The 12494-nt window shown below is 41.2% G+C and overlaps 1 protein-coding gene across 6 annotated transcripts; it reads right to left on the bottom strand.

Annotated features, from left to right (window-relative positions):
• On the bottom strand, positions 3482-10901 carry LOC8078342. 6 transcript variants are annotated; one of them, XM_021459094.1, is made up of 8 exons: positions 10746-10873; positions 9337-9648; positions 6901-6988; positions 5529-5648; positions 5348-5426; positions 4747-4833; positions 4070-4132; positions 3482-3988 (listed from the first exon to the last, which is right to left on the bottom strand). In XM_021459094.1, exons 3-8 carry the CDS (start codon positions 6954-6956, stop codon positions 3911-3913), a joined length of 483 nt encoding a protein of 160 aa, XP_021314769.1. In that variant the 5' UTR covers positions 6957-6988; positions 9337-9648; positions 10746-10873; the 3' UTR covers positions 3482-3910. The 6 variants fall into 6 exon arrangements, with proteins under 6 accessions (XP_021314769.1, XP_021314770.1, XP_021314771.1 ...); XM_021459095.1 differs by having other exon boundaries at positions 9400-9648; XM_021459096.1 differs by lacking the exon at positions 9337-9648 and adding an exon at positions 7370-7401 and having other exon boundaries at positions 10746-10867.

Below are 12494 nucleotides of genomic sequence, written 5' to 3'. Positions count from 1 at the left end.
ATTAACATAATCATAGAGAGCGCGGTATCATAAGCTTAGAAACTCTACTGTATACACATTTCCGTGATATGGTTAAAATAATATCAGCTTGTGGAATTTTCTCATTTATTTTTTGAATAAATAGGTATGACATATGATTCAGATGTAATATAACCTTGAATTACCAGATGAAATTAACAAATAGTATGACAAATTGCATGACATATGATTCTGAGAAGCGTCGCATCATATATGATTCATGTAGAAGATAACTTCAAATTTTGGACAGGCCAAATGACAGTTCAGTCTTAGACTACAACATAAAAAAATGGTCTGGGCCACTTCACTACACTAATCAGCTAGATGCTTTGAAGATCGCTATCTACTGCTGAACACTAATCTCACTGGCTTGATATTTTGCCTCTAATTCTCTAAACTATGCTACTTGCCATCATTCATACTATTGGCTGCATGGAGCTTCAGGGTCTCTCTTTCTTTTTGTTCACCAATAAAGCCTAAACTGCATACAGGGTTGCATCGCCACATGAGCACCACTTTCTTATCTGCACTAAACTACTGCATTCTTCAGGAGTTGAGTGCATCATCATTGGATAAGAAAAACTCCTGGCCTGCTATAGCACACGATGGCATCTCATGAACATTATGCTAACAGCCAATGAGTCTCACTGCTATTGTTGATGATTTGCAACATGTAAATCCTGCAATCTGCGCATTCTTCTTTCTTCCTCTTTTTTACTGAAGCCAATTATTTTCCTGACATCAGTCAGTGAAAGTGCATGCTCTCTTAGTAGATGAACATGTCCTGTGCATTTACCAACGGCTTGTAATCATGTACCTCATGGGGCTAATTAAAATCCTCCTCAAACAGCTGCAATTTGCCACCTATTCTCCATCATCTTCTCAAACACATATGCATCTTGGGATCTGACTTCTATATCAATCTACAGTCACAACTCTGTTGTGCACCCTCCTAAGATGTAGGGCTCTACTTGCTTGTTGTATATATTGTAGTCTACCATTTTTCTCAACTAAATCTTCTTGGCTCTCAAAACTCAAAATCTCTATTTCTCTGAACTCTCAAATATACTTACTTTCAGTGAACATGCCAGTCTCACAACTGATCAGACACCACTCTACCACTTCCTTTGCTCTTGAAATATTCTTCATAATACTATTCTGTAAAGACCTTCTTTGATGAAAGCCTCCGAATATTGATCTTGTGAATGAATGAATCTAAATTCTAAAACATACACAAGGACTAATCACAAGTAGGAAATTAATGGCCATTAAACTCATGTACCAAACAATTCAACGCATTGTAATTAGAGTCATGGCCGAAATCGATAGCTAAACTTATAGTCAATGCAAGTCACTAAGATTTAGTTCACCTCAATTCTAGAAAGAAGCATTTTACTATAGAATGCACAAACAACTTTGCAACTCATGCATACCTGAAATAGGCTGCTATTGGACATTATGAATTTTGTGAAGAATAATCAAGAGTTAGCATCTGAATTGGTTCAATCTTCTATATTTTACAGGACAATACAGTAGGAGAGCAGTTGTTACTACAAGGACAATACTCTCTGTACTCTATATATCTATACCCTGAAAAAATTAATTACAAGGAATAAAATGAATCAATGAAATCTTATTATCAAACTTGTCACTGCCCAGCAGTGCTAAAAACATAAATCTTATATGATGAACATTTGTATATATTTATTCAAATCCTTAGTCAAAGATACTGCAGAACTATATGGAATAAATTGAAAATTATTATCCATTCAGCAGAGGCTAGGCTATGTAGTATTGCAAACACATGGGTGTACTATGGAAAATTGCCAAGCCTCACACAGCACAGCAGGTCCCAGTACTCTTCTATAGCAAATTGCAATTGGCAACTCACTGCCTGAATCTGCATACTACAGACCTGCAACTCTGGCCTCTTGCATGCATCATGGACATTGCAGATCCCCTACGTAGATTGGTGTTGCCGATCAGGTGTTGCAGCAGAAAGGGAAGAGACGGGATTGCCACACCTGGTGATACGTTCTCTGTGATCACCATGTCCTGGCCGCGGTGGCAGCCCGCGCCGGAGGATGGGACGGTCGGACGCATGGGCAGCCAAGCAGGTCCATGCCGACATTCAGTAGGAAGGCTATAGGATCAGGAGTTCAGGACCATCTCCCTCAGGAGCTTTTCTCTCGTGATTTGTGAATGCTGAATGCACGTGCAACATGCGAGAGTAGTGGCCAAGAGCGGCAGCGATGGCGGCCGGCGATGGAGGAGCGAGGTGGAGGGTGATGCACGATGGGATTGCGGTTGGAGATGGGGGGCTTCCTTTTTAGCGAGGGGTGAGGCGATTGAGTGCGGGAGTCGCAAGGAGGGGGCATGCTGATGATGGAGACCGAGGTTTCTCATTTCCTTATGAGGTTTTTCGTTTCCTTTTGGCAGCGGTGGAGAGTGGGACGTCGAACGGGATCGCAAGGGGAGAGCGACCAGGTTACACGAAACGAATGTCGCACGATTATATTATCTTCCTTTCTTTCTTTTTATTAGTTGTAGGAGATAGGAGATAGGAGATTATGTGTATTATAGAGTCATTGTCACTTTCTATATTTTGCTAACTATATTTAGATAATAACCAATTAAAAATGTTCTTGGAGTGTATTTTCCTATCAAAATCTCTATTCCTAACAATTAGGAAAAAGCATAGTCTTGGAGTTGCTCTAACTCTTGGCTCCTCCGGCTTTTCATGGTCAGAATATATAGACTATTTTCTAGAATACACTTATGATATTTGGCTACATATAGTACTTCTAGGTAGAAATCCCAATCGTATCCATATATATATGGCAACTAGTCTCCTCATTGTTTTATTAACAAAAATAATTCATAACATCACAAATCACTAACGCTGGAAAAAGAAAAAGAAACTGACAGCACCGACGATACAGTTGCCCAATCCGATAAAATCACAAATCAGAGCATCTCCAACAGTTATGCAATTGAAAATTACCATTTGTTAGAATTTGTCAAGTCCCTAAACGTTTTGCCAAAAGAAAAATAAGTTCATCTCCAAGTGTTTGGCATTTTTGACTTAGTATTTCCCAATATAGTGGACCCAACTATTTTTGTCCGGAAATCTTTCATCTTTGCGGGAAATTCTCTCGCGCATCGCGCGGGCGCTTTCTTTTTCGCGCGCAATTTCTTCGCCCGTCGCCGCCAATTCTCTCGCACGGAGGAGTCGTCTCGCGGAAAACTACCGTGACGTGGGGAGTACGGGCACGACAAGGAGTCCAAGATTCTCGGGATATCAAAATTGTCAAGCCATTGTGCCTATGCAAAAATGCCAAGTTTGGCAAAATACATAAGTCAAATGCAAAACTGTTGGAGAACAATTTTTAAGGTTTTTGGTAAATTTCAAGAATGCAAAGTCCAATTGCATAACTGTTGAAGATGCTCTAACGCTGGAAAAAGAAAAAGAAACTCGCTCCTTTTTTTTTTTGAGGAAAAAAGAAAAGAAACTCACTCCTAGCTGAGTGTTTTTTTACACTATTACTACATGACATGAGGCCTGTTTGGTTTATGGCCTGCCCAGGCATTAATCAGCACCCCAAAGCACTGGCCTGTTTGGTTACTGTCCTGGGCCTGGAATTGCTGCCTAGGCCAGGCATCTTTTTTCCAGGATCCAAACCAAAAAGAAATCGGACCACTGAGATTCTACACAGCACCAGGAACTTGCCTGCGTAGCCATAGCAACCAAACAGGTCCTTGAATAAACTAGTTAAGAGTGAAGACACCACCTACACCAGTGGAGCCTCACTGCATTTCAATTCCAAACAACTGGCCTCCATGCTACTCAAGACCCTAGGATTACTCTTAAGGCAGATTTTTAATGACAGATCTAGTTTGTTTCAGAATACTTGAAACCATGCTTCCTGAAATATTCTCGAAATCCATACACGCTCTGATCATAGTTGAACTGCAGGAGATACAATACATCGTCAGCTCAACAACAGAAAAATGAATTCAGCTACTGAATGGTGGACAGGCACCAACTTACAGGTAGCACTTTTACAGAATACTTTGTGATGTTAGGATCCACGCTCTTTCCTTGGCTTGAAGCCTAAAGTATAGAAAAAGTCAAGACAAGACAATAAATGAAAACATGTTCATGGTGAAAGAAAAATATCTGCAGCTCACAACCAATCAATAGCAACTCGCCTGAGGATGAAAGAATGAAAACACATTTTAGCCTTGTAGGCAGCAGAACAAGTGCTCCTCCATTTTAATTTAGTGGGCGTGTAATTTTTTAATTGCTGTGCAAGATTAGAGGGAGCGCACATTTTTCCTAGCATTTTTTTTTCTCGCTTTTAGTCAAAAGTGCCCCTGTAAACTAGTAACACTAAATGTGCATGCAGGCTAGTAGCTAGTCCCTGTGAGTTGTTCGGCAAGCAGAAGTTTGTCATTTACCAATCTTGTTTCACTTATTATCATCTAGCCATGAGTACTAAGGAAATTATAAAGGATATAAAATATCAAGAAGGAAAAATGATCACAATACAATGATATTAACTTAGCAGGCAACGAGCTCACAACAAAATCACGCCTTGATCCACTATGCTGCTATCTGTTATCCCAGTTGGCACATTTTTTTTAAAAAAAAGCAGCGAAATAGTAACCAGAATGAATTAAAATTGCATGAAAGATCCAAACAAATACGAAGTAAACAATGATAACCTGTTCTGGGCTGTAAAATACTTCAACAAATGGATATTCGTTCCTTTGCCTGGTGAGGCAAAACCCTGGATACTTCGGGCACTCAACCTGATGGCAGACAAAAAGATGTTCAATGGTTCCTTGCTGGAGGCGAGTGCAAGCCTAACCAAAAAGAACCCCCCCCCCCCCCCCCCTCCACACACACACACCACCCAAATCAACTTGCCTGTTTAAGTGAAACAGGAAGTAGACAAAGGAAGATAAAGACAAATATGGAAACATAGACAACACTGAATTTGATCAAGTGAAGCTGAATACAACAATAGAAATCATTGATTAAGGATAGAGGTAACAACAGATCAATTTACATGGTAAAATTAAAATGAGCCAACCCGGAACAAAGTTCATAGCTTTATCATCAGATAAATAGCAGTTTAATCACCAACAAAAAGTTGCACTTTAGGCATAATAGGCTATAACATGTATAGTTTTAATTTAGGCAACAAGTAGTTAATGAAGCACCATAACTTCACAGACTTATCCAAATAGTTCATCAATTAGAAGTGATCTGACAAGACTAAGAGGAATTTTTCTTGTAAATGTAAAATGAAGAGTAGCTTACTCGGACAAACTTGACATGCGGATAAAATGTAGCAGCAGCCTCTTCCAGTAGTTTGTCAAGATGCTGTGTGTAAGAGCACCTAACAAAATGCAATGTTCAGGATTGAAGTGAGAGCTGCTCATGAGGATTTGCTATTTGAGTTAGTGTTTCTGAAAAAAATACAGCAGAGTTATTAGTATACTTAATAGTAAAGGCAACAACTACAGGCCTGCCTTCATGCAATAGCTGCACAAACTGACGCTCAGATGTGAATGGTATAATTCTTGATGACCCTAGGTCCTTGGGATATCCAGTGTAGTACCTGTAATTTTCAAGATCAAGATAGCATTAAGACGTGGTGTTACATGATTAAATAAAAGGGGAATAATGAGTTTAGTTCCAAGAACAAGTATCTACAGGAAAAATTATTGTAACACCCCAAAACCTCCCTACCTAAGATGCCACCACAAGGATAGAACTAGAGCAAACATCAACAATTTTGACAGCATCTCCCCTTAAAACAAGAGTAACGTGGAAGCAACAACATATAGAAAGATATGAATAAGCTCAACAAGATATAGCATCCTAATGAGCAGGTAAACATCAAACAAAGTCTAGAAAGACTTCCCAACAACAACTACAAGCCAAAGTTAAGGTTAACCAATAAATTTAGGTCCACATCTACCATGACTTCAGGTGCTGGGAAACTGGTTTTACATACTCAATGGTATATTTTAAATTCTAAATGGTGCAGATCAACACAAGGTATGCTTCCTGTTTGCTTGAGCTTATCAGCCGAACCTGTCAGCCATTCAGCGGTGTTTTTCTCTCACAACAAATCAGCCAACAGTACTTTCTGCCATGACTAGTTCACATTAAAAATAGAGCACAGTAGTGAAATGACTAATTGAAAAGCGTGATATCAATGATAGGCGGCATGAAATCATCCTTTCTAAACCTTAGTGAAAAGACAGGTGGCAACCACACTTGTCAGTACTGAAATGTGACATGATGTAGAGAAACACCGCACACCCTAATTAGGGGGGGTGACCTTCATTATATAGCCTAATAGGCTAGGGTTACAATGTACATGGGCCATAGGCCATACACGCCCAATGGGCTGTTATATTACATTCTAACACATGAGCCAAGAGCAAATTTAGGCTAAGAATGAGTTCAGAATCTATCTTACATTCTTATATATAACAACAGCAACAAAGATTTCCAGTCTCTGGGGTAGGCTAGAATAGAAACCCAACATGAGCAACCAACAAAAACGGATAAAAATATATTTTCTGATCTAATTGGAAAATAATAACCATCATCAAATAGAGCATGTTCAAATTTCTCTCTAAGAATTTAAAATATAGCTAAGAAAATTATTAACTAGAAAGATCAACTGTTAGTTATACATTCTTGTACACTCCATAATAGTCTGTTAAACTGAAATTAATTGGCATAACAGCAGTATGATTAATAGATAAATGTAAACCTGTATGAGCTGCATATTCTCCAGAAAAGAATTCAAATGAATAATGAGCTGGAATGCTTAAAGACAGTACATGTATCCTTACTTGCAGGTTGACCGAAGTTGGGAAGCCATCCTATCAAGAAAAGACTCATTCATCATCTCTAAGTATCCACTTCAGATGCAACTTTGTCCTAGAGTAATGAGTAGATTACATGAATGATGGACAAAAATAAGAATGAACTGACAGAATCTTACATGACTTTTTCTTTCTCGAACACAAGAGCATGACTCTTTAGTTGCTTAGTGCACAAATAAGGGGAAAATCGAGTTCATTAACAACATATTAGACAGACTAAGAGAGAAAAATGACACAAATAAACACTGGTCGGAGGCTTATCTAATATTGTAATATGACCTTTTCTCACACAAAAACATAAGTACGTAAAATGGAACATTTGTCTCCCTCCCACTTGGACCACTCTCAAGGGCAGGTGTTGTATGTATGATTAACATAGAGGAACTGCTAAACAAACAGGACTTGACATAAGTTAGCAGGGCCTGCGAGCACCAACCAATAGCTTCCCTCACTGCACCACAGGATCAACTGGCCAAAACAGAATCAGAACTAAAAATATCACAATCATGGTAATAGTTCAACATGAATCCTCCAATGACATCAACAAGCTAGGTGGAACTTTGAAAGTGTTAAACAGTTAGTTCAGCATAACTAACGTTTCAATAACATGAAAAATCATAAAATAATCTTAGAATTTGCAAATTATGACAAAGCAATCAATATATCAAGTTACACCCTTACACAAATTTCCCATAAATCACCCTAGAACCCAAGTGGCAATAGGCAATTAGAGAAAAGTTCCCTATTTAGCATCGGAATATGACACGGTTCCTTATTTAGCACTGAAAGATAAATTTTTCCCATTTTTTGTTCCGTATACAGCACTGCCGTTAAATGTGGCCTCTAAGAGCATCTCCACCAGATCTCTTATACTCTCTCCTATAACAGCTGCAGCAGATCTCCTATCACATCTCCTATCCCTATATTGTTTAGGAGATCTCCTAAATCCATCACCATCTCTCCTAAAGAAAGGGGAGACCCCTCCCTCTCCTAAATCAGGATGAGGTTTTGGCAATCTACTAGACCATAGGTCTCTTATATCCTAAATTTACTTTTGAAAGATGTCCTATAACTGGTTAGCGGGGAGAGATTTGGTTGAGATGCTCTAACACTGCCAACTGCGCGACCACTTTACCCCTGTTTCACATGTAGCACCATTAACATGTTAACAGTGATATTTTATTGTACAGATTTTGTGACAGTACTATTTTCTTATATTGAACATCTTTTTACGGTATAACTTTTTTGGACCATGAATATTTTTTGGCAGTACAAATTTTTTTCCACAGATTATTTATGTTATGGCAATATAATTTTGTGAATAACAGTGTTTTCAAGACGTCCGATTAATCGCGATTAATCGCGACTAATCGTCCTGGACGGTTGGAGGTACTCGACCAGGGCCTCCGACTTGGTCAGAACGACCAGGAAACTGGTCGTCCGATTAGTCGTCGTCCAATCGCAATTAATCGTCCGTCCAGGTTGTCTGGCGTCCAGTCAGGAGATGGTCCAGTCAGTAGATGGGCTGCATCTCAGAGTTCGGGCCTAGCTAGCTGCCTTATATTTTGGCCCAAGCCCATTAGGGTTTATGTTGTCTACCCCTCACTCATTTCAGCACAACACATTCATTCCTCTCCTCTCCTCCCGTCCAGCAGCAGCAGCCACCTCCATTGCTGCCCTCCTCTCCTCTCCTCTCCTCCCTTCTGTCTCCCAGCTGCTCCTCCTCTCCTCTCCTCCCTTCCGTCTCTCAGCTTCTCCTCCCTCCCTTCCTCCCTTCCAGCTGCCCTCCCTCTCTTCCTTGCAGCTGCTGCTGCAAGCATGCAGCTGTGCAAGGGAGGAAAGGGCTCTGCAGCTTTATTTTTCTATAATTTCAGTTTGGCAGCAGCAGCCAGCAAGACAAGAAAGGGCTCTGCAGCATCCAGGTAAGTGGCCAGCTGACCTATCTAGACTCTAGAGCCTAGAACATGTATATATATTTGGTATAATGTGTATTGTATATAGCTACATAATATATGTGGTATATATCAGTCCCCATATGTGTAGGGGACGACCAGGACGTCCAGGGGACTCGTCCAGGGTCGATTAATCGTCCTGGACGACCTGGACGGTCCCCCAGTGTCCAGACACGACCAGCCGTCTTGAAAACATTGGTGAATAATGATCATTTTTTACAGTACCAAACATACATCAAGTCCACATATACACAAAATTGTGTGTTTGGTACTGTCCACAAAATTGTACTCTCATAAATAATCTGTGCAAAAGAAATTGTACTACCGAAAAATATTCATGGTCCAAAAAAATTGTACTGTCAAAAAAATGTTCAATGTAAGAAAATGGAACTGTCAAAAAAATCTGTACAATAAAATATCATTGTTAACAAACTGATAGGGGTCGGCCTACCTTTATCATGGAGTTCTTCACCATTGCGGCATGGCAAATTTGGAAGCAGAGAAACAATTTCACCTTTGATAGGGGTCGGCCTTCTTTTATCTCTTGGAAGAACTCCTTCTGTGAAGAAGCTAGGCTTCAAGCTCATAGGTTCAATGTTGTAAAGCGTCTAGAATTCCTTTCCTGTATAGTCCCTCTAGCCTAGTTCCTCTGCCTCCCCAGGGCCTGCTTATTGTGTTGCCCCTCCTTCCCATGCTGTGTCGCCTTTGTACAGTGTTGTTTCTCCCTTTGGTTTTATAAAATTCACAGTGGGGGCCTCCCTTGCTGTATATTTAGCTCAAAAAAAAAAACAAATTGATGTGGCTGTGCATGAAACAAGGGTAAAATGTTTTTCCCACTTATAATTGAAGATGTTAGAGGCCAAATATAAGTATAAAACAGCAGTGCTGTATAGGGAACCAAAAGTTCAGTGCTATATTGAGAATATTTTATCTTCTGGTGCTAAATAAGGAACCATGTCATCTTTCGATCCTAAATAGGGAATTTTCTCTAACAAATTGTTTGCCACAAAGCAATAGATCTGATGTTGCACACACATGAGACAATGCTTGAAACTGTCGTTCACTAAAATGAAAATTGCACATTGCAGTGCCACAGGGAAATCCAAAATGAAGGAAATAACCACCCAATTCCAATACAACCCAGTTGCCGCATCACCGATATGTCCATGATGCCCTAGTCTGCAGGACACAGGTCCCAAGCCTGGCCAGCCTTGCCGAAATGACATTCCCTACACCGCTGGTCTATGCTCATCCCACTCGTCACCAACCATACCTAAGTATTGTGATTTCACCAGGCGTTTGTGCAAATGCCGCCTACCCACACCAATCGAGTATAAACCAGGGCAATGCAAATGCAATAATGCATAACAGATACGAAAGTTGAGATCTGACCTTAGAATTCATTTAAAAGGAAACTAAGACCCATATACTAGGCAAAAATACAGCATAGTCCATTACTTGGGCAAGGAACACACTGTATCATCATAATTCGTCGGTAAAACTAAGGTCGAGATTAGGCCAACCACAATACAAATTAGTCATCTGAATATCGACTGCTCTTAAATAAATACGAGATTAATTATTAACAAATTTCGGATCGACACTCATGAACAATTCGGTTTTCTTTGGCCTATCATCCGTGTAAAAAAACAAAAAGAAAATCCCTATTCACGACGTGGAAGTACAGATGAGAGCAGAGCCAGTATATGCCATGGGTGTACAGGTGTATAGCCGATACCTAAATAACGAAGGTGGTAGGCAGAATACATGTATACACAAATCCGAAGACAAACATTAGGGTCTGGGTCACTGGGTGCTCGGTTTCGCAAAGAAGGAAGGGAAGAGAAGGTATGGGCATACCTGGTGGCTGCTCGTCGCCGGCGAAGGGCCCGACGACCTTGGCACCTGGCGTAGCCGTCGCCGCCGGAAGAAAGGCAGAGAGAGAAATGTACGTCAGACTGACATCCTGACGTCGATGCCATGCGTTGGCCATCCGACGGCAGGCAACAAACGAGCGCTGAACGCACGCAACGCCTTTGCCGGCCCATATAAGCCATGCGGCCCAAGCTAGAAGCGCAAAGCACCTGCGAAAGGAAAAGGTCTTTTTTGAACGAATGTGAAAGGAAAAAGTTGCTCCAACTCTCACGAAAGTCCATTTTGCCTTCTTCAATTCCAAAGCCGAGCAAACTACTCCACTTAATTTTTAAACCATATATTTTATTTTATGAGAGCAGTTTCGAAGATGATTTTCCTACAGTGAATGATAATTTTACTATAGCGATGGTGGTTTTGTCATTTTCTTTTTTAATTATTTTGACTGAATCTTTAAAAAATTATAATAAAACACAAAAAAAAATATAAAATAGATAATATTATTTTTGCTGGACTCTTCTTTTATTATTTATTTGGCTGAATCTTTAAAAAATCATAGTAAATTATAGAAAATTTATAAAATATAAAATCTGATTTTGTTGGCCTCGACGTGAGGAGATATACATAGTTAACATATAATATGATATGTTTTAGTTCAACAAAATAATTATAGAAACTGCATTGAACATGTCTGTACTGAATGGCAATTGGCTGGTATCTTGTCCGAGCTCCAGACATGTGTCAAGTTCGTCGAACTTTTTGTCGAGAAAGATTTATCAGCGGTAGATTTTTTTTAGATCACGCTTAGCGTGTATTTCATTAAGCAGAAAGAGTTTGAGACAGCACAAGTTTCCAAAAGAAAAACTCGGCAGGCAAGCCGAGGACCAACCGAAGCAAACACAGCAACCACGGAAGCCTCAGCCAGCAGCTGCAAGCAGGGCGCTTAAACCTCTAAAGCCGGACGTCGCCCAGAAGGAGGCTTCGTCCCAAATCTTGGTAAACAGAACTGGAGCCGCGGATGTCTCTCCCTGAAACGTGCGCGCGTTCCGCTCCTTCCACAGAGACCAACCGACGAGAAGAACGAAGGAGTCGAAACCCTTGCGCAGAGCTCTCGGCACGAGCTTCCTGGAAGTCGTCCACCAATCCAGGGCGCGTCCAAGCGGCAGCTGAAGCGGGTGCGCGAGGTGCAGCCTGTCTAAACACCGATGCCAGACCTCTCGACTGAAAGGACAGTTCGCCAGAATGTGATCCATAGTCTCCGAGTGTTGATCACAAACGATGCAGACATCGGAGTCCTGCAGCCCGTGCCTGAACCTCCGATGCCCAGTCCAACATCTTCCATGTAGCGTTAGCCAAAAGAAGTAGCGCACTCTCGGCGGCGCCGCGGTCTTCCAAACCAGCTTCGCCCCAGGCAACGCCACAGAGCCAAAGAACATGGCCCCATAAGCCGAGGCAGCTGAATACTCACCACTCTCGTCGAGAGACCAAGAGAACGTGTCCGGCTCCGCCGAGAGAACCCCCTGATCAAGCAGATCGCAAAGGGCCGCTACCTCCACCATCATCCGAAGCGAGGCGGCCCCAGACAAGTGGCTGAGCCATGCATTAGCCGGCAACGCCTCGGCCACCGTTGCTCTTCTCTTCCTTGGCCTCACCGCCGCAAAGACCAACGGTGCCAGGAATTGGATACAGTTCCCCCGTATCCATCTGTCCGTCCAGAAGAGTACCGATTCTCCATTG

The sequence above is a fragment of the Sorghum bicolor genome, chromosome 4, assembly GCF_000003195.3.
Source record: "Sorghum bicolor cultivar BTx623 chromosome 4, Sorghum_bicolor_NCBIv3, whole genome shotgun sequence".
NCBI classification, from domain to species: domain Eukaryota; kingdom Viridiplantae; phylum Streptophyta; class Magnoliopsida; order Poales; family Poaceae; genus Sorghum; species Sorghum bicolor.
This window is presented reverse-complemented; position numbering and strand designations above follow the sequence as displayed.